This window comes from Lotus japonicus, chromosome 1 (genome assembly GCF_012489685.1).
Source record: "Lotus japonicus ecotype B-129 chromosome 1, LjGifu_v1.2".
Lineage (NCBI taxonomy): Eukaryota > Viridiplantae > Streptophyta > Magnoliopsida > Fabales > Fabaceae > Lotus > Lotus japonicus.
The window spans coordinates 136,370,440-136,391,323 of record NC_080041.1 but is presented as its reverse complement, the minus strand read 5'-3'; the positions used below and the strand labels follow the sequence as shown (position 1 = coordinate 136,391,323).

General features: G+C 37.4%; 2 protein-coding genes across 6 annotated transcripts; both read right to left on the bottom strand.

Moving 5' to 3' along the window:
* Positions 1-2,077: 2,077 nt before the first annotated feature.
* Positions 2,078-6,986, bottom strand: LOC130731387 (uncharacterized). Its single transcript, XM_057583672.1, has 8 exons — positions 6,392-6,986; positions 6,025-6,186; positions 5,803-5,908; positions 5,333-5,515; positions 4,218-4,380; positions 3,494-3,807; positions 3,212-3,301; positions 2,078-2,573 (listed from the first exon to the last, which is right to left on the bottom strand). The coding sequence occupies exons 1-8, from the start codon at positions 6,404-6,406 to the stop codon at positions 2,506-2,508; spliced, it is 1,101 nt and encodes a 366-aa protein (XP_057439655.1). The 5' UTR covers positions 6,407-6,986; the 3' UTR covers positions 2,078-2,505.
* Positions 6,987-12,897: 5,911 nt separating this feature from the next.
* Positions 12,898-19,464, bottom strand: LOC130731386 (uncharacterized). 5 transcript variants are annotated; one of them, XR_009016663.1, is made up of 11 exons: positions 19,056-19,463; positions 18,677-18,927; positions 18,319-18,507; positions 17,716-17,808; positions 17,430-17,612; positions 17,250-17,352; positions 16,978-17,163; positions 14,584-16,583; positions 14,179-14,376; positions 13,350-14,027; positions 12,898-13,242 (listed from the first exon to the last, which is right to left on the bottom strand). XR_009016663.1 is itself a non-coding variant. In XM_057583671.1 (11 exons), exons 2-11 carry the CDS (start codon positions 18,914-18,916, stop codon positions 13,230-13,232), a joined length of 3,735 nt encoding a protein of 1,244 aa, XP_057439654.1. In that variant the 5' UTR covers positions 18,917-18,927; positions 19,056-19,464; the 3' UTR covers positions 12,898-13,229. The 5 variants fall into 5 exon arrangements, 3 of the variants coding, with proteins under 3 accessions (XP_057439654.1, XP_057439652.1, XP_057439653.1); XR_009016662.1 differs by having other exon boundaries at positions 12,898-13,239; XM_057583671.1 differs by having other exon boundaries at positions 13,495-14,024; positions 19,056-19,464.
* Positions 19,465-20,884: the final 1,420 nt, after the last annotated feature.

The following is a 20,884-nucleotide window of genomic DNA, read 5'->3' as shown; positions in this document are numbered from 1 at the left end:
AAGACTGGGTGGATCTTGGACTCCGGGGGAAGCTTCAGCTTATAGGCAACAACTCCAATCTGTTCTTCAATTTGGAATGGACCATAGAATCTAGCTGCCAACTTCTGATTGATTCTCTTGACCACAGATTGCTGCCCATGGGGCCTGAGTTTCAGGAACACCCACTCTCCCTTGTCAAAGCTCAAGTCCCTTCTTTTCTTGTTAGCATAGCTAACCATCTGCTCCTGAGCCCTTTGTAGATGTGCCCTGAGTTGCTTTAAAGCCTCATCCCTCTCACTTAACTCCAAAGCAACAGCTGCTACCTTTGTTTCATTAGCCAAGAACCTAATAATGGGTGGTGCTTTTCTGCCATAGACCACCTCAAAAGGAGTTTGACCAATTGAGCAATGGAAAGTAGAGTTGTACCAAAACTCAGCCCAAGGAACCCACAAAGACCAAGTCCTAGGATGTTCAGAAGCAAAGCACCTCAAATAGCTCTCTAGGCACCTATTTATAACCTCTGTCTGGCCATCAGTTTCAGGGTGATAAGAGGAGCTCATTTTCAACTTGGTCCCCTGCAGCTTGAACAATTCAGTCCAGAAATGACTCACAAAGATTGGGTCTCTGTCACTGATGATAGTGTTAGGAATGCCATGAAGCCTCACTATTTCCCTGGCAAAAACTTCAGCAATGGACTTTGCAGTGTAGGGATGTTTGAGCAAGATGAAATGACTGTATTTAGAAAGCCTATCAACCACCACCAAGATAGCTTCATAACCCTTAGACTTGGGTAAACCAGTGATGAAGTCTAAGGAGAGGTCTTCCCACACAGCATTGGGAATTGGTAGGGGTTGAAGTAACCCTCCTGGAGACATGGCACTGTACTTTTGCCTCTGGCAAATATCACAAGCCCTTACAAAGTCTCTTACTGTCTTCTGCATCCCTACCCAATATAGGGTTTCAGCCAGCCTCCTGTAAGTTCTTAAGAACCCTGAATGACCCCCAGTAGGTGAGCTATGGTATTCTTCCAGCAACCATGGAATTGATGGGGATGTAGGTGATAAGACTAGCCTGCCTTGATATAAGAGCACCCCTTGTTTGACAGTAAAACCAGGCTTGGCTTGGGGATCTTGCTGGACTTCTTGTAACAGTTTCTTGATGTAGTCATCAGACGCAATTTCCTCTAGGAGTTTCTTCCTGTCTTCCCACAAAGGAAAAGAAACCAAGCTAGCAAACTCACCCTCATCATAGCATCTAGAAAGGGCATCAGCAGCCTTGTTTTCCTGGCCAGGCTTATATTTTACCTCAAACTGGTAACCCAAGAGCTTGGCCAGCCAGCACTGTTGGTCAGGAGAAGATATCTTCTGCTGCAAGAAATGCTTAAGGCTCTTGTGGTCAGTATACACAATGAAAGACTTGCCAAGCAAGTAATGTCTCCAGTGCTGTATACTAAGAACTAAGGCCATTAGTTCTTTTTCATAGACTGATTTGGCCAAATTTCCCTGAGACAATGCCTTGCTCAGTTCAGTCAGAACCAAGTTCTGCTGCTGCAACTGATGTGCGAGCTCTTGCAGCGTCACAGTCACCGTTCCCATTTGAGTCTCCAACGCTTCCATGCGATCAGTCATCTTGGGTGGCATCTACGGAAACTGATTCTCCGGCGTAATGAAGATCCGGCAGGTCGGACCAATTGATGGATGTTTGGAACAGAAAAGTGAATTATAAAGTAGAATAGACTGGAATTGAATTATATATTGATTGTAGAAGGAGAATTACAGAAGTAAAGATAAGTGTATTGCTAGAGAAAACTCTAACAACCCCAAAGGAGCTCTAATGGCTACCTCCCTAAGAAAGATACCTCTTTCTCTCTCTATAACAGAAATGTAGTCAAGAGTGCGTTCTCACACCACACCTCATCATACTATATACTAACTTACTAACTAATTCCTTCTTTCCTCATGTGGGTTTGGACACCTCAGCACCCTTCCCTCTCTTCCTCTCATAAACTTTCCATATCTTGGGCTTACCTAAGCCCATTCCCCATTTAGCATTCGAGTCTCTATCATAGTTTTACAAAACATAGCTATAGAAACAAGAGTTTATGATATCAAAACTGCTTGTATCTTAGAAGAAATTACAATTATACTTCAACGAAGTAAAATTATTCTGCACTGAAGAATAACAGTGCAACCTGTTCTCATCAGTGAAATACAAAATGTCTATAACAACATCACATCAATCTTCACAACAAAGATCGAACCAATATATATCCAAATGCATCAATTACTTCCTAAACACAGTGCCCAACTTTTCCAACTCGCAGTTTTCTCAAAAAATTCAAAAGATTGCAATTAAAGCTAACAATTGATATTTTTTACCATCATTCTGATGATATGCATCATGCTGCCTCCACTTCGGTAACAGTAAGCTTGCATGCTGAGCAATCTAAATAGTAATCAAAGCATTTTGTACTCCTAAATTTATCTAACTTAATGACTACAATCAGAAACATAACTTGCCTCAACTTCACTCAAGACCTCTCTCCTCATCTGACTGAGAGCCGTGGGGCTCTGTATTGACAAAGAAGTCATCCACTGAAATAAAAACAAAGGTATAACAAAATCTTAGAAGTAATAACAGTAAATGCTACCAAAATTGCAAATTTAAATTACAACCATTTTTATCTATTTATATATAACATCATTTGACAAATTATGTGACTCACCATCCACCAAAATATGCAAGTTCAATTACAGTCCAATATGCTATTTTTTTGTTTTAAAAATAAGTTGTTGCATTGCTACCAGTTTTTACCCAACAGATTAAACTTGATGAGAATGACATGAAATTTATGCCACCTAAAGACGTTTTCCTGTGAACAACTGAACCTAGTTTAACCAAGGGTCTTTGTCATAGTTTGATTTATGTGAAAGCCTCTTCTAACCAGATTTTACAGAGTTTACAGTCAATGTTTAGGTTCTAGATATATACTATGCTCCCTGTGGTCTTTCATGACTGTAAACCCGACGTGGAGGATGTCCCCCTGACAAAGTTTTGTTTTAGGGCAAGCCATGCATCACTCTTTCCTCACGGAGTACATTGATACCTTATACACTTTGTGGAGGTCCAGAATTTGGTAGATTCTACTGATTGTAATCTAAATCTCTTTTTGGCCATTATTACAAACTAAATTTATAAAAATTTAAGATTAAATATATGCGTTTACAATTACCTATGTCCTTTTGATCCGAGGATTCCATCAAAATATCCGAATCAGACTGCATAAATGGTGAACCAGGGTAGTTTCCCAGAGCTCCAAGATCTGCAAAGAAAGATAATTCATAAACAAAGCATGAAGATGTCCACAAAGGGTAAATAATTAAAAACAAGATGCAAGAGAACCCAAATGTCCTGAACTCATCATAAGCCGTAAATCTCAAACAACTATATATCCAGATGACCGCTGAATGACTATATATCTATAAGTGGATCTCAAAGTATAAAAGGAAATTACCTCCCAAGTTTGACAAATCTGCTGTTAGATCAGATAGACTAAAATTCCACTGTATTTGATCGAGGGATCTGGGAATAGCAGTGCCATTATCTGGTGCAAGATGCAGTCCGGCAGAGCTTGCCAAATCAGATGCAAATGCGGCATCCAGAGCAGATGCATCTGCCCCCATTCCTGGTATGTCTGATCCAGTGAAGGGGAAATGGCCACTGGATGCTACCGATGCTGGACTCACTGGCATTTCTGATAAGGATGACATTGCACTGTTTGGTGGGATAACAGGTTTTATATCAGGAGCACTGTGGTTCATCACCATTCTTCAAAAAAGATAAAAGCAGCTGCTGTTATTCTATCAAGCAAATTACTTAAAAAGAGGAAGATGATGATGATTATTTTTATATCTAACAAATTTAAATGGAGAATATCTTTGCGTGGTGACCAGCACCAGCCATAACATGTAAATTAAATGCCCATCAAGAACATCATGGTTATTTTAACAAACAAACAGAAACACATTGCTAAACAAGCCAGAGACCAGTTCATTGACGAAACCAGCTGTAGTTATACATGGCAGCCATCTACACATATTTAGACTAACTGAAATACAAATGCCAGCCATGCAAAGCCAATGGGAAAACCCCATAAGGCCTAAAGAGAAGACCTTTATTATACTTGTCCAATGAATGACAAAAGTGAAAGAAGTATGTGGGGATGGATAAGTTCTTACCCATTCCCAGAATTCGTCCGAATGGGATGGAAGTTGCTAGGTGCAGGGACTCCATTAACCACATGACAACTTGATATACCACCATTCATGGAGTCAAGATGTGGTTGACCAGCTGGAATGGAATGCTGTTGTAGCACTGGGTATCCCATAGGTAGGTTGTTGACTGCACTGCAAATAAATGTGTTGAAGAATTACAGCACAAGAGAAAATAGCTAAGAAAAGCACTGGAGGAAGTGAAGTTATGCATCTATAAAGAAGATAAATGTGAAGCTTGATATCATGATAAAAGTAAAAGGAAATTGTGACATAAAAGAGCACAAGTATCTGTTAGATTATTGTTGAACTCCCCCCCCCCCCTCTCCCCAAATTACCAAGTATACAATGGGAAGAAGAAGCATGTGAGCAAGGAATCAAGGATGAACATGAATAGAGATTGTTTTTAAATTGTTACAATAGAATGTACAATTGTGTGACTAGGAACAAGGACTGCTATGCAAGTTATAACAGAGTATTATGGGCAGAGTCTGTTAAATCATAAATGTAGGAGAAGGATAAGTGTGAGGGCATAAATTCAGTGACTCAGGAGTAGGGAGGTTTCAACCTTGTGAAGAGCTGTTTATCCAGTCTTCACTATTTTCAGTTTATCATTTCCTTGCATTGATCAGCTTCTTGCATTGTTGATCCTATAACAGTGGGAGTAAGGGGATCTCTAGAGCGAATACTATAAATCTCAGTTTTTATCCATATCTAACTACTAGCTTTCTAACACCTATGAGCCTTTGATCTAAAGCTTCACTGTTCTCAAAGGGGAGGAAGGTGCCATTAGTGTTTAGCACAAAGACCCACACAGTTGATCATTGACACTATAAAACAAGCAACATGGGTGTGAATAACTTTCAAGAGCCCTGTGCATCTTCTCACTAGTTGTTCTTTCTCGTAAGGGGGAAGGGGAGTATACATTAAGTCCTTTTACATGATCAATGTTGCCTGATCCTTGTTAATTACATTGGAATTTAGCAGTGTACTGAGAACAATAGTCAGAATGATTTGGCATGTCTTAAAACTTGCAGTTAATTAATAGTCAATTAGTCATGCAGTATAAATCAAGAACTAACCAGGCATTGGATGGATTCCATTCTGCATGGGAGCAAAAGGAACCTTTGCAGGCAAGGGATACTTCATCAGATGATACTGATGCTCAAGCAAATGATTGAACAGAAGTATTTGCTTTTTTAATTTTAGCCTGATATAGTAGGCCCGGAAGAAATCGGCATTCTCCTCTTCCAACTTCTGCCATACTGAACAAAAAGAAATGGGCATAAAATAGAAGGCAATGCAATCTGACATCTACCAGTCTACGTTTTGAAGCAGAAAAAAAAGACAGCGAATACCATTTTTTTTTCCAAAAGTAAAATCATGCATGTCTTGACTATCAAATTAAGCTAATATCTAGTTTCCACATCATTAACTCCTGAAATGGATAACAATTTATGAAAATAAAAATTTGAATAACTGAGAAGATAAATTATCTTCATCATTGTTAGGATGAAATATATGACATGACAGACACTTCAAGATGCCTCACCCAGAGTTGTAAATGCAGGGTCTATCTTTGCCCGAGTCAAGAGTGTTTTGACCACTTCATCTTTATTCATATATAATTGTAGGCATCTTTCTATTAAATTTTGGACCTGCAAAGTTCATTTGAATATATATATTTAAAATGGAAACTAAAAAAAACAGATCAGTCCAGATTAGCTTCTGTAAATTATCCAGTTAGACACTAACAAATAATGAATTGTCTTACAAGCTCAATATCCTGCCGCGAAACTTTTTTGCTATCGTTGCTCGATGCAGATGCTGATGCTGAACCTGAGTCAGTAACGGGGACATCAGTTGTGTGATTGTTTGGTTGTTCACTCTGGGAATCTAGAGAAGCTTGAGCTGGGGACTGTAATTCTTGTGGGCTCTGACAGTCCATAAAAGATTTCAATCACTTAACAACAATAACAATGCTAATCCATGGATGAAATGTATTGAATTCATTTCATTAAATAGTTCCCTAGGTCAAATTTGTCCATAGCAAACACACATCAGAGATTCAGATTCACAAGGCAATCATTAATTGTGGACAAATTAAGTAACAAGATTAAAGGAATACAACGTTAGAGAACCTGTAAATTACTCATTGGTGCTGAGAGCAGGTTGACCACATGTCTTTGTGAAATTTGAAGAATAACTACCTGCTACAATCTGAACTCAACATGTTTTGCATACATACATGTCTGTAACACCCTCAAGCTGAAGTGGATTGGGTAGTAACTAGTATTATGCTGATGAATCGATTCAAACACGTTTGGATACTGAACGAGAGAGAAACTGGAAGTAGAAGATACAAAAATTTGAAAGAAACAAGATCTGGCAGAAAGTGCAAGAAATGAAGGGTTTGTGTTGTGTTGTGTCAGCGAATTGAGCTCAGAACGGAGTCGACGTAACGCCGGATGGAAATTGCAGTGACCAAGAAAATCTTGAATTCAAACCAAAAAAGGTAGAGATTGAATGGATGAATGAAAATGGAAGTTGCATACATGAGGAAAATCCATGACTCGACGAGAGAGAGCTAGATAGAAGAGAGAGAGAGAGAGGTTACGAGGAAGAAGAAGAAGAAGAAAAGGGTGTTCTGTTCAGTTCTCAGTTCACTGCAGAGAGACGGTTTGGACACTCCTTCCTCGGCTTCAGCAGTAATGACGGAAGAAGAATAATAGAAAAGTTAATGCTTCTTTTCATTTTACACCAAAAAGTATGTTAGATTGAAAACTGAATTAGTGTCAGTAATCAAACAACTTAAAAAATAATCTCAATTTCAATTTTTTTATTTATTTCGTTATTTTAAGTTTTTAACTTTGAGTTGTTTTTCTCCATTACCCTAGTTATATTCAACTATCTCATCTTCAACATTTTAGTAGCGATATTTTAGATATTTTTAGAGTATTTTAATAATATGTATGTATTGAATAACAAAGTCTTTGTCGCATTGTCAAAAAAAAAAAGTATTTCTCGCAAATAATCATCAGTTTTGAAAATCATTGCATTAGTTCTTAATCAATTCATATGACAATCTCCAAACCGTGATTACCAATAAAGTTTGGCGCACTATTGGACAGCTGGTAGATAGCTAGGTCTCTTGTATTTTAACTTGTTTACAAGAGAAATTGAAAAAAAGTGAAAGTAATAAAGGAAAAAAAAAGTAAATTTAAACTAAAATAAAAAAATCCAATAAAACCAAGACGAATATGAATTAAATTGGATTACATTGAATTTTGATCTAGAGACAACTTCAGTGGATGATAAAATAACAAAACTAATAAAATTCAATAAGATCATTTTCCTTCAAAATTGACTTAATTAATCCAATATGCAAACACATACATTGCTCGAGATTGACCTAATTTCTCTTACAATTTTGATACATACATTGATAAACACTTTTATTTCGCCTCAATTCCACTTTATTTTTCTCTTTGTTTCCACATTTTTTTCTCCTATCATCACTTTTTATATCTATGAGTTCTTTGTTTCATCACGCGTTGATGCAAATTTGTGGACAAGAAAACATTATTCTTTATTATTTACATTGAGAGATTTTTGTTCCGTTTCTCTATCTCTTATCTATATATTTACATTGTTTATTACATTTACCATTTATCTCTTTTCTTTTCATATCTTTCTCTAATGTCAAATGGTGTACATAGAACATCACCATTGGAATTTAATAGATATGTATCGTCAATTTAAAATAAGTTTATATTAAATATCAATCACAATATGCCAAATAGAAAAAAAAATTAATTTTATTTTAAAATTTATAGAATTAAATTGAATAAATGTGTAAATAACCTTTAATTTTGATTGTTATTTATAAGTTCATAAAAAAAATAGCCTCAATTCGTATACATGATACTTGTATACACTTCTTTTTTTCTTCCTATTATATCCCATCAAATACTACATCTAATATTTTCACTCTTTTTCTGATTTGGTGTTTAATACTAAAAAAAAAGTGATACCGGAATTCGATTATCGATTATATTGTATGAAAAACGCGACTCGAGGATATGGATGTTCACAGAGCTGACATTGTCTGAAATGTTGTGGACACGTGGCATGAGCGTAACGGTGAGTCGTGGCGAGCTCGTGACCATTGCTGATAAGCATTGGAATCTGCAGGGAACGACTTTCAAAATTCCCGCTAAGGTTGTTTTTCTTTTGGCGCCATTCGTCTTTCATTATATACTAGAATTGTTTTTTTTCATTATATACTAGAATTTCTCTTTAATTTTAAATTGCTTTTTAAACATTCAATTTTTTATCACACTACTATTATATAAAGATAACGTTTCCAACTTTTTTTTGGGTTAATGGTCAAATTGGTCCCTGTATTTGTAGTGACTTTTGATTTTAGTCCCTCTCCGAAAAAAACTTGCCGATCTCTCCCTGCAGTTACAATCATTTTGGTTTTAGTCCTCACCGGAGGTCGGAGCTCCGGTGAGCCCCGACCTGGCACGCTGATGTGTTAAATACTTAAATGAGTCCTATGTGGATTTAAAACAAAATTAAAAAAAAAAATTAAAAACCTAAAAAACCCTAAATACCCAAATCCCCCAAATCATCTTCTACCTTCCCTCATCTGCGTGTTCTCTCTTCCTTCTTTGTGTTCATCCTTCCTTCTTCGATCTGAAAAGTGGGTTCTCTTCCTTCGTTCATTGTTTCTCTTATTCTTCTTCTGCGTGTTCTCCCTGGATCTGAGTTTTGTTTTCTCATTGGAAGATAAAAATTCAAGCTTGGCTTCGATTCTTCCTGGGTTGCAGGGGTTAGGGAAGAAGAAGGAAGAGGAACAAGAGGAAGAAGAAGAAGATTTTGATGATTCTTTGGTTCCAAGACCTTACCTTTCTGAAGCATGGGAATTTCATGAAAAAAGGAAAAAAGAGAACCCTTTGATGAATTGGAAAGTCCGTTCTTTAAAACATGAAATTGACATGAAAGATAGTCTCAGATTGTGGGCACACACTGTTGCTTCTACTGTAAGATGATGCAGTTCAACTTCATCATCCAATTTTTTTTCTCACATACACTTTTTGCCAATATCTTTGAGATTATTGGTTTTATATAGGATAATGTAACCACATTTTTTCCCCTTCTTCTTTCTATATGTTCCTTTTGAATTTTTTTTTTGCAATTCTGCATTCTGTACACTTGTAATCTGTGATTTTGAATAATAAGGGAAGAAATTTCATTCAGCATTTCAGATCTATTTCTCAATCCATTATTTGCTGAGGTAAGGAATTTACACTACTCAATATCCTCATCAAAATCACAGTTTTGGTCCAGCAAGCTTCCTTCCTCTAGCAAGGTTGTTCGTTCACTCACGATCTAGGTTTTGGTACTCTGGAGAAGGAGATGAAGATAAGAATTAAGAAGCATCGAGTGTCTAGTTTTGGTCTTCGATTGATTTGGGAATTTAGGGATTTAGGAGAGACATGTGAATATTCGTAAGCCTACGCATGTTTCTAGTCCTTAAATATTTTTAACTAATGATGAAATAGTAAATATAAATTAGTTAATCTCAGATTTTACATGGATAATTTTAAATTAAAATTTAGATATTTCTTTAAAATAATAATGTACTATATAGTAGAAGAAAGAATAAGACATGATGTTGTAACGAGTCGTCTAGTATTTGTAAAAATTACTTGTACATTCATGTGTAAATTTATCTTTAAGGTAATAGTAAAATATTAAATGATGGGTTAGACCAGTAACGGATCCAAAAATGTGATGTAATGAGGGTAAAATATACATATAATTTCATAAAAAAAAATTACATATACTATTAGAAGTGAGACGTTTTTTACCAAAGGGGACACACGAGAGAGCATTTTTTACCAAAGGTCCATTAGAAACCACATACTTTTACTACTCAAGTGAGGGCATTTAGCAATGCGGGACACAAGTGAGGACATTTAGTAATGTGAAACATAAGCGAGGACATTTTTTTTTATCAAAGGAGCCATAAAAAATCACATACTTTTATCCCTCAATTTTTTTTCTAATGTTTTTTCTAAAATTAAGTGAGGGCATTTGCCCTCATACCATTGTACTTGAATCTGTCCCTGGGTTAGACTACCTCATATTTTAGGATATCATTATTCTAAAAGTTATTGAGAAAAATAGAACACTAAAGAGTTACACTCGCATGATAAGATTCAATAATAGATGATGTGATAAGAAAAAAATAAAAAGAGAGAGAATGTGAGAAATAGGAGAAACAAAGGAAGTGAAAGATCTCAAAGATTCAAATTTCCCTCACGGCAATGGTGCTTCTACTTGCAATGGTGGTTAAGATGGAGGCCAAAACAAGGGTAGGCTCATGGATTGGAACAACTCTGGTGGTCTGAGACACAATAGTGTAGAGGTATTTCACGGCTGGGTTAGTGACAGCGTAGTTCGTTCTCGACCGAGAGTTGGTAAACTGGTAGTTGGTAAACTCTGGTGAGGGATTGAGGGTTCCAAGGGGGTTCGAGGTTGCAACTATCAAAGTTGGGGAGATGGTGACGAGGGAGGAGGTTATCAGGGAAGATGCAATTGGAGGAGGAGGAGAAGGGTGGTGGTGGTTGGTTGGGAGGGGATGGACAGAGAGCGGTAAGGAGAGAGTTGGGGAGGGAGGGGAGAATGAGAAATGAAAGTAGAACAACATGCATGCGAATTATCCAAAATAAACCTAAGTGCACCTATGGACAAATTTAAAAAAATCCACCCTAGTCTTAGCCCTCAGAGGGCTCCCCCAAAAAAGAGCCAACGTCTAAAAGTCGGATACAGTCCTACTCAAAAAAATTCGTTGTGATTTACATGATGAAAGCAGACAATATTATTATGTTGGTTTCATGGCCACCAGCAAGAGAGAGGACATGTACATAGTATAGCTTAAAAGGACAACCAATTTGATTGATGCCACGAGAAAGATTAGGTGCACATGAGCATGACTGAGACAACTCTAAAACCATAACTCACACAACACAAGATCCGAATCTAAAACTTGAATGAGTGCATGTGTCAGCATATAATATTTTTTCTGAGATTAAAGTACCTACATCTTTTATTTACACCTCATGTTTTGAGATGTAAAAAGAAGGAAGAGAGACAGGATAAAAGAAGAGAAAATGTAAAGATATAATAGATTATTTAATTTATAGAAAAAAGAAATAGATAAAAAAATATGAAAAAGGGGTGAAGTATGTATGAATCATAATTCACCGTCAATTATAGAGACCAACCACTTTGCCACAAGTGCTCGTGATAAACAGTTGGCCGCAAATTGTACTTTGTTTGCATAAGCAAAAATCGAATCCTCAACCTCATAAACAAGGTGATCAACCACCACATCACACCTCCTCGTGTCAATGATAATATTGATATACGTCAGTGGTACCAACTGGGAGTGCCCATTTGCATTTTAACGACTAGAATGGAACCTAACTTATTAGGGAAATTATTGGAAGGACCACACAACATGTCAACTTCTGTCGCTTTTTCTTCCGTGTCTTCATTTTGTGTTATTTGGTTTCCAACATAAATAAATAACGATATCACCCCAATAAATTACTTGTACGACCAAATCAATAAATTAAGAAATAATCAGTATTTCAAAAACAGGCCGGTCCTTAAACCAGTAAAAGATCCCTTGGACCGAAATTAATTTCACTGGTTTAAGGACCAAGGGATATTTTACTCAAGAGGGAATGAGGAACGGAAAAAGTAGACCAATTTTTCCAAATAGGGGCAGTGTTAAAAGATTTAAAATCACAAAAAGTCAAAAACCAAGACCACCACACTCTTTGGGACAACACATTTTATTCCAATACAACAAATGAATTTTCTTCTATAACCTTCCCCACTCCGATAAAATTTACTCACCAGCCCCTCAATCTGATCACAGAGCCCATCATGTAAGGCAAAACATGACATAATATAAACCGGGATAGCTTGAACAGCCCCTATGACCAAAACCTCCCTCCCCCGCCCTTGGCAGGGCCTTCCCCTTCCAACCTTTAAGCTTCTTCCTAACAAAAGAAATTTTTTGGTATTGGACTTGCCAACAATAACAGGATGCCCGAGATACTTATCATAGCACTTTACCGCCCAATATCTGGATAAACACATTGAATCTGGTACTAGAGGGGCGAGGATGAGGCATTCAAGCCCCTAATTACATGAATAAATCTTTAACCTTAATTGAAGATTTTGACATTTTTTTGAGTGAGATAAATGTTGAACTTCTAATTAATGCTTAGTTTTATCCATCTTTCATGATTGATTTTAATAGAAAAATAATCTGCTATTTTTATTTAACTGAAAAAAATACACATTATAGAAACATGCAAATAGGAACCTACCCTGCACTAATATTTAGTAGATAGTCTAAGAATAACCAATGAATATTGAATGGAACATGACTAGCCAATATTTTCAAGATCATCCTATTACTGTATCAGTAGACTAGACTCTAGAGCCTTACTTGATAGTATGTTCATTCATATTTTGACATTTTGATACATTGCTTTACCACATTCATCTTCTGCATTGTTCTCTAAAAAGAGAGGATGCAAATTTGAGGCAAGCCAGATGCAAATGACATCTAATATTATTTTCTGATAATGATAGTGTTACAATGTTAGTGTTGCTGCATCTTGTAAAACAAAAGCCCTACGCTAACACATGGTATAAGATGAGCTGACAAAACTTTAACATGGTAAAACTTGTGATTTGACTGGTTGTATGTCTAAACTTTAATAAAAAACTAACACTGAGCATTGCATTCTCTTTAATCTACTGTTCTTCATCCTTAAACAAGGTCTTGGATGAAAAAATGTAAATAAAGTGTGTTAATCACCTGTAAGTATACATGCAACAGGAAGGGCACAACGAGGGGCCTTCACAAGAGATTTGTCAATAGAATTAATGCCCCCTGCTACCAAAACCATAAATCAAAACGTCATAAAGCAATCCAACTGAAGAATAAAAGTATCAAACATCATAACTTGTAAAAAAAAGATTCTAAAAGAATTGGGGGATTACGTGCCACATATTTAGAGAGATTCGACACTGGGACTCTAACCATCATAAACATAATCTGACAATATCAAATGTTGCAAGCTGCTTCACACAATTAGTTATCCGCCTAGCTAAAAGTGGTAGCTTGGAGACAGAAAGAGTCAACTACCTTGGGGCACGAGGTGAAGAAGGTTGATCCGGTGAGCATTGTTTAGGAGTGCCACCATGAAACCTCTGCTCCTCAAATGCTCCACCAGATTCACTTCCCTCATTACCTGAGAAACCCACATGTCCCGGAGTTCCAGTATTATGATCATAAGGATAGAACATTACAACAGATGGAACTGTTGGTCCATTACCGCCGGAGTTCATGCCGGGTAGAGGGTACATTCCATATGCCACATTTGCAGAAGTATTTTGTGAGGAATTTACGTGAACAGGGCCATTTCGATTCTGGTGAGAAACAAAAGAGTCATGTCTATGTGAACCCCACAGTCTTTCAGAGTTGCTCTCACTTGCTGCCAACCTATTTGACCTTGAGCTAGACTTCTCAGTTTGAATGCGATTATGTCCACGCCCAGTTGTTCGCACCTTTGAGTTCATATTCCAGTTCCCTTCTCTGTCACCATGGTGATCACTTCTATCATAATTGTAACTACCCCTTCTGGTATTGTTAGAATGTCGATCTCGAACAGAAACCTTCTGAAATAAATTTGGAAAGGTAAAATGTTATAAACTTAAATAGTACCGAAAGCAAACAGATCATATATAAACATATTGAACCACACTGCAGACAGAAACATAGAAAATAAATTAAAGCACAAACTACAAATTACTTAGAAGTTTGTCTTACAGGATTTGGCAGATAGGTTCCAGTGCCACTACGATACCGTGGTATCTCATCTCCAAAACGTGGGTAAATATTAGGTGGTCTATTAGAAACTGAATGGAGAGGAGCAACAGGTACTAGATGTGGCCCATAGCTCATAAGCGGGAAAATATTCATATTAGCTGAAGGTGGTCTTCCAGGACCATCCCAAGGAGAACGACCCTGCAAATAAACAGGAGGTAACATTATAGGCGGAGGATAGATAACTGGATGAGGATGGTGAGAATTTTGACAAAATCGCCCATACTGCAAATTTTGCCAGTGGCTAACAAAGTCACTGTTAAGAATGTCAGGTTTGGGCTCTGATGAGTTAACAGTAGCTCTTCCTATAGTATGGGAAGAACTTAAGACCTCAGGCTGATCACATACCTCAGATGAATCAAAATTCTGACTAGAATCATTGCTGTCCGCCCCTTCTTCCACATTGAAATTGCTTGTTGATGTGTCAGAAGATTCATTAGGAAAATTATAAAATGGAAGCATAGTAACAAATGGTACTGGTGGCCCTGTAGGATAGAATGCAAACGGAACAGCCCCAGAATTATCATTGGGCCTTTGGCGAGAGCCATGGCCAATAAGCATTGGAGGTAACATAGAATCTAGGCCACTAGTCTGAGCTGCTTCATAACCAGATACTTGCTGTCTTGGGGTATGCATGGGAGCAACAACTGGCCCAGAGCTTCTTTCTGACATATCAGCTGGCTCAGTCCCCTGCCAATTTTCATCATCCACTAGATTACATGAAGTTTCTAAGACATTCTTGCCCTTCCCGTAAGAAGCAGACGGCGCTGATGGAGTATTTTTCTTACCTCTTTTTTCTCTTGTTGATTTTGAGGATTTTGCTGATGATCCTTCCCAAGAGCTTTCAGAAGATGTCTTACTCCTGAAGGAGCTGGAAGATGGTGCATTGGGAAACCTAGAATTTGCTACTCTATCATCAAAATAAACATCATTTCCTCTTCCATATTGATATTGAGAAGAATCAATGTGCTCTTCTTTTGTTGAACCTTGGTTTTCCTTAGTGGTAAACTCCTCCTGAAGTCTAGCAGAATTACTAGAGCTGCGAACATGAGATGATGTGGCAGAGTTATAACCACTTGAAGTTGATTGTTGCTTATCATCTTGAAGTACTTCAAAATTTCCATCAACAACTCCAACCCCACTAGCAGAAGGCCTTTCTTGCTCATACCAGAAATCATTATCAACTTCTGCCTGGCTTGCTTCAACAGAACTGTGATTCTCATGGCCAGTTTCAATTAAATCTTCTGGACCTGAGGGCAACCCAATGCCAGGGAAATATGGAGTCAACGGTGAAGGGACTAAACCTTGGGGAAATTGCATATTAGAACCCCACGGAGCCTCAATCAAGGGAAAGTTACCCATGTTTCTCTGAGCATATCCCATGGATGCAAGAATGGAAGGTGAAAAAGGTAGTGGGAAGTGACCTGGAGCTAAATTCACTGGAATGCGAGCCTGACCGGTGAAACCTTGAGCTCTGGGAGATGACATCATGTTCAAAAGATCCTGTTCCTCTTGATGCATCATATGTGTTCCACCTGCTCCTGAAACAGATGCAAACTCTTCCCCCCCAACACCGGAGCCTGATTCATCATCATAAATATTTAAACCATTGTTTGAATCAGCAGCACTATCAAAAACATGATGAGATACAATGTGTCCATCAGATGCATTGTCAATTCTAACACCATAACCTGCTGGCATGTCATGATCAAGATACTTCCCATTGCTATTCTCCAAATTTGCAGAAGAATTTGGGCCTCTCCCACTTTCTTGAGTTGTCATACGACTTCCAAGGGAAGCAACTGCACCATATGTGTCAGTCAGCTCAGGACTAGAACGTGTTCTTGCAAATAAAAATCTTCCTGGCACATCACTCAATGGACGATCGGGTTTGACATTTCTCAAACCTTTATCAATATGAGCACCTTCATTACATGTAGCTTCCCTTCTGACTTGATCAGAAGTCCTGACATTATTTTGGTTGGCATAAGAATTCGATACTGTAGAAACATCATCACTTTTAGATAAGTTTTCAGAGGACAAACTACTATTAGATAAACCACTTCGTGAAGTATGTGGCCCTTTGACTTGCATTACACAATTAGAGCTGCTATATGTATTTTTATTGTTTTTCTGAAGATTCTCAGAGCCTTGTTCATGACTAGATAATCTCAAGCGCCACAAATCATTGCATGGAACATCAGGCCGTTGTCCACTTCCATGTCTATCCCATGTGTTCAAAAAGAACTGATTGACTTCCAAAAACAATTCATGCTTAGGGCAATCAAGCAGTCTAGCCAGCTTTTTGGCCCCAAATGCAAAAGCACTGCGTATCCTAAAGAAATTACCTGTACATAATATATGCAACTATTAGTGGTTAAAAAAGTAATGGTTCAGGGAATTTAATAAGCTATTAATATCAAGAATATTCCATCCATATAGAGCTAAGTGTTCCAATGTGCATAAAATTTTCCTAAATTTTATCATTCATTCTAATCATTCATTTTTTTATTTTTGAAACTCCAAATGGATGCAAAAACAAAGGAAAAAACGTGCATGTTGGTTCAAAGAGGGGAACAATAGTTCCAAACTTCCAATATATATATAATTTATTCTTCAAACTTTATGAAGAAGCAACAGAATCAGATCCACATAAACCAACTCAGAGCCCTAATTATAATAAAAGAAAAAACAACAACGATGCATCAAATGAACCAGACCCAAATTTTGAGCCCAACACACCTTTACTAACGCTACGCCCAAGGTTATTGCTGACACGCAGAGGATCGATAACATTGAAATACTTGGAAACAAAGGGTTGCCCCTGATTTTCTTGGCTACTGGGGAAAACAGCATAAACTGTGCTACAAGCATCAAGAAATAACTTGCTGAGCAGTAAATCTCCACTGTCCTTCCGCGGAGGTTCAGCTGTGAAAAATGTTGATGGAGGAAAACCATAAGCATGATGGAGATATATCAAATATCAAAAAGAACTTCAATCAGACTTTACCTACCTGTCACATCTGGGAGCGAACTAATGGGTACTGGACCCCATAGGCTCACACAAAAATTATCCCAGTCAAACTTACTAAAAAACTCCAGAAACCGATACAATACCTAAACAGGCAAAGAAAACACTAGGTCAATTGGATCACAAAAAACACGAAAATAATAGCACCATTTAATATTGCTACCTCAAGTGGTCCAGCAAAAGAGTTGTTGAAAACGTGAAATATGTAAAGAACCAAGGTTTCTAATGCATAAGTTGAGATAAGTCCATGGTGAGCACCAAGTATACGGCTTTCATAGTAACACCAAGCTTTTATAAGGATCACGCTACGCTTGAATAAATGGTTTTGATTGATCAAATTATCAACCTACAGCAGACAAAAACAATCTTATCAGTACAAGAAAAATATTATAAAAGGGCAAAAATTAAGGAGAGAGATACAATGAGGCTTCTAGGATGAACCAAATTACCTCCTCCAGAAAACAAAGGGTACACAACCCTCCTAGCTGGTTAAATGAAATGTCTACCACAATATTCTCAACAAGACACTTTATAATCTTCACCTGCAAATTTGAAGAATAACTGTAAAATACAAATTCTAAAACCCCCAGTAGATGGCCGAAAACCAACAGAAAACAAACTCTCTTAAACAAGCTTAACTTAAGCCCTGGAAGCTAATAAGAATTATAGAACAAATAGCTTATACCTCGACATGATAAAATTAAGTGTATTTTCAAGGTCGGAGTGGTTTATCTATTAAAGTGATAATTTGGTAAAGCTCAAGTTTCAACAATCACACCCCCCAATCTTATGATAAAGCAGTGCTTTCTCAGCAGTGCCATATAATACAACTTAGAACTTGTATTTCACAGTTATTAATGTAATAGTTTCATATGCTTAATCAGGGCCAATAACCCTATACCCGTGTTAGCTCTAATGACCTAAAGCTTATATAACACCCTATCTACACTCCACAATAACGCCTAGAAGCTTTTATTTCACCTGTGATTAACTAAATCTACAAGCACAGATTTCAACATTTTTTAAAGATGTTATGCTATGAGGGAACCTACCTCAGCTTGGATGAACTGAACTTCCTTGACATGAAACTCAGCATTCTCATCCTTTTCCTCTTTCTCAAGCATGTCACGGACTTGATGCGCCCATGCATCCTTCACATTTTGACTCTCACTGAATGCAGTTAAGTCAATATCTCCATCAGGCAGGTAAGTTTTGAGGGGTACTGAGCCAAAGGTGAACACCTGTGATCGTAAAACAACCATGATTGATCCCATCCTATCCATCTTAAATCATCATGTGATAATGCAGATAAACTAGTACATGATTTAACGATGGAAAGTCGTTGAGATCCACAACCCCTTGCTTACTTCCACATGACATAAAGAGAGCAAGACAAAGAGAGGCGCCTACCTGGCAAGGGAAGCACTTGGTGATGAGCCGCTGAACATAGTCAGCAACTGCGTGGCGGCGGTCCTCAGAGGGTGGATTAGGCTGAATGGAGGCAATTAGCTCTGCAATCCTTTCTTCAGCCTTCAACCATCGCTCCATGTCAAGCACTCTCATCACCGATGCGGCATCATCGGGCAACAGGCCATTCGGCAATAACCCACTTGGTGGCAGTGGCTGCGGCCAACTCTCATGCTCGCCCATGCAATGAAACCCTATAAAACCCAACCCAATACAACTACGTGAGTATTAACTGAATCCAATTAAATGGTGAAAAAGCATGAAAATTTATAAAAATGAACTAAAATAGGAGAAGAAAAAGTAATGAATAAGAAAAGGGTACCTGGGAAACAAGAGGGAACAGTGGGACAGTTAAAACCCTAATGAAAAATCGTGGGAGAATCCCATTCCGAAACCAGTTCAATGATGGGGGCGTGGCAACAGCGATAGAAGGAAGGGGAATATGGAAATGGTGGTGGGCATCAAATTCCCGATCGCTTGGAAGAGAGAGTGAGAAAGGAACAGAGAAGAAGAAGAAGAATCAGAAAATGGGAGTGTTGAAGTAGAGAGGTTTGAAGCTGAGGTTTTGGAATTGAAAGGAAGGAGAAGATTTGTGTTGGTTTGGGAAGCAAAATCAGAAGAAGAAGCAGAGGGTGATAGAGGGAATCTGGTAACGAAACAAAGACATGAAACAGAGAAAGAGAGAGATACAATACAAGAAACGAACAGGGAGAACAAATTTTAAACAAAAAAGAAAAAAAAAACCGAGATGAAGAAGAAGGAGAATCTTTTTTTTTTTCCTTTCTGAAAATGGGCCGTTTTATGAATGTGAGAGAGATGGGGCTTATGTGTAACTAGATAGGTCTATGATGAGGTAACTAATGATTATGAAGATGTTTTTAAGTCTCACCACTAGTTAGTAGTACTAAATAGTCATTTTCACGCTTCAAAATACAAAAACAAATGTAATTTTTATTTTTGAAAGCTTAATAAAATTAGTCGAAATGTTTTTTTAATTAAAATTGTCCTTAAAAGATGAAAACAATAGTTTTTAGTCATCAAAGAACTAAATTCAAATTGTTTTCTAATCTTTTGGAACTAAAGAGACTTTTTCCAGTTTTTTCTAGGTGTTGAAATGATCGACCAGATATGGTCAAACGTTTGAAACTTGTTGCCCTCATTATTCTAATAAAAATATGGAATTTGAGCAGGTGAATTTGTGTATTGTTCACGCTTCAAGTCTTAGTGGGCAGAACATGATATAAATATGATATAAAACCATTCTGAGTCATTTACTCATTGACTTACACTTTTGAGATAATTGATTTATAATGTCTTCGTTTAGATACATCAACGCCAAACCAGATGTGTTGATGTAATAAACCAAGTCAAAAGGTTGAATTTACATTATCCTTAAAAAGGTTAAGTGCATGTTTTGATGTGTAACATCTTAATCTGATCACGATTGTCCTCTCAATGCAACAATATAAAGTCTTTCCAACGTGTTTTGTTATCCCTTACGCATTTCCCAAAAAAACTTTATAGGAGATCGCTCATACCATATTGCTCCAAGGCAAACACGCTAAACCTTAGAGTTTCAATGAATCGGCTTCCGAAAATAAAATTCACCTTGTTATCATAATTGTACCTATCAAATCTTATCAATTCTCATTAACTTGTAGTCTCATACCTACAGTAGTATGGATCTATATCTACCAATGCGATTAGGGTTTGCAAGGAAGGAGAGATAGAGTTAGAAAGAGCGACAAGAGTTGTGAGAAACAACATATTTTCTACCTGCCTTTTCTCATTCCAAATTTCCAATATATCTGTTTCATGTGCCACCTTACAACTGTATGTTTAATTTCCAGAATTAAAATAAATAGAAACTAACAAAGTAAAAGAACTCAAATATAATTTTGGAGCCACTAAAGGCCTATTATATGGTTTCTCTTGTGCCGCTGAAAGGAAGAAGTGACAAGCCCACTTCTATGATTCTATCAATACCTTCCCCGGAAGAAAATGCATTGTCCTCAATGCATGTACTGTTGTGCTGCAGCAAGGAACGGCGTGAGGAAGCCAAGCCCAGTCAACAGTTAACGGAGGAAGTCTTGCCGAGAGAGAGCTGCTCATTGTCTGTGTCTTCTCATTGCGAGTATAACCTACAATCTG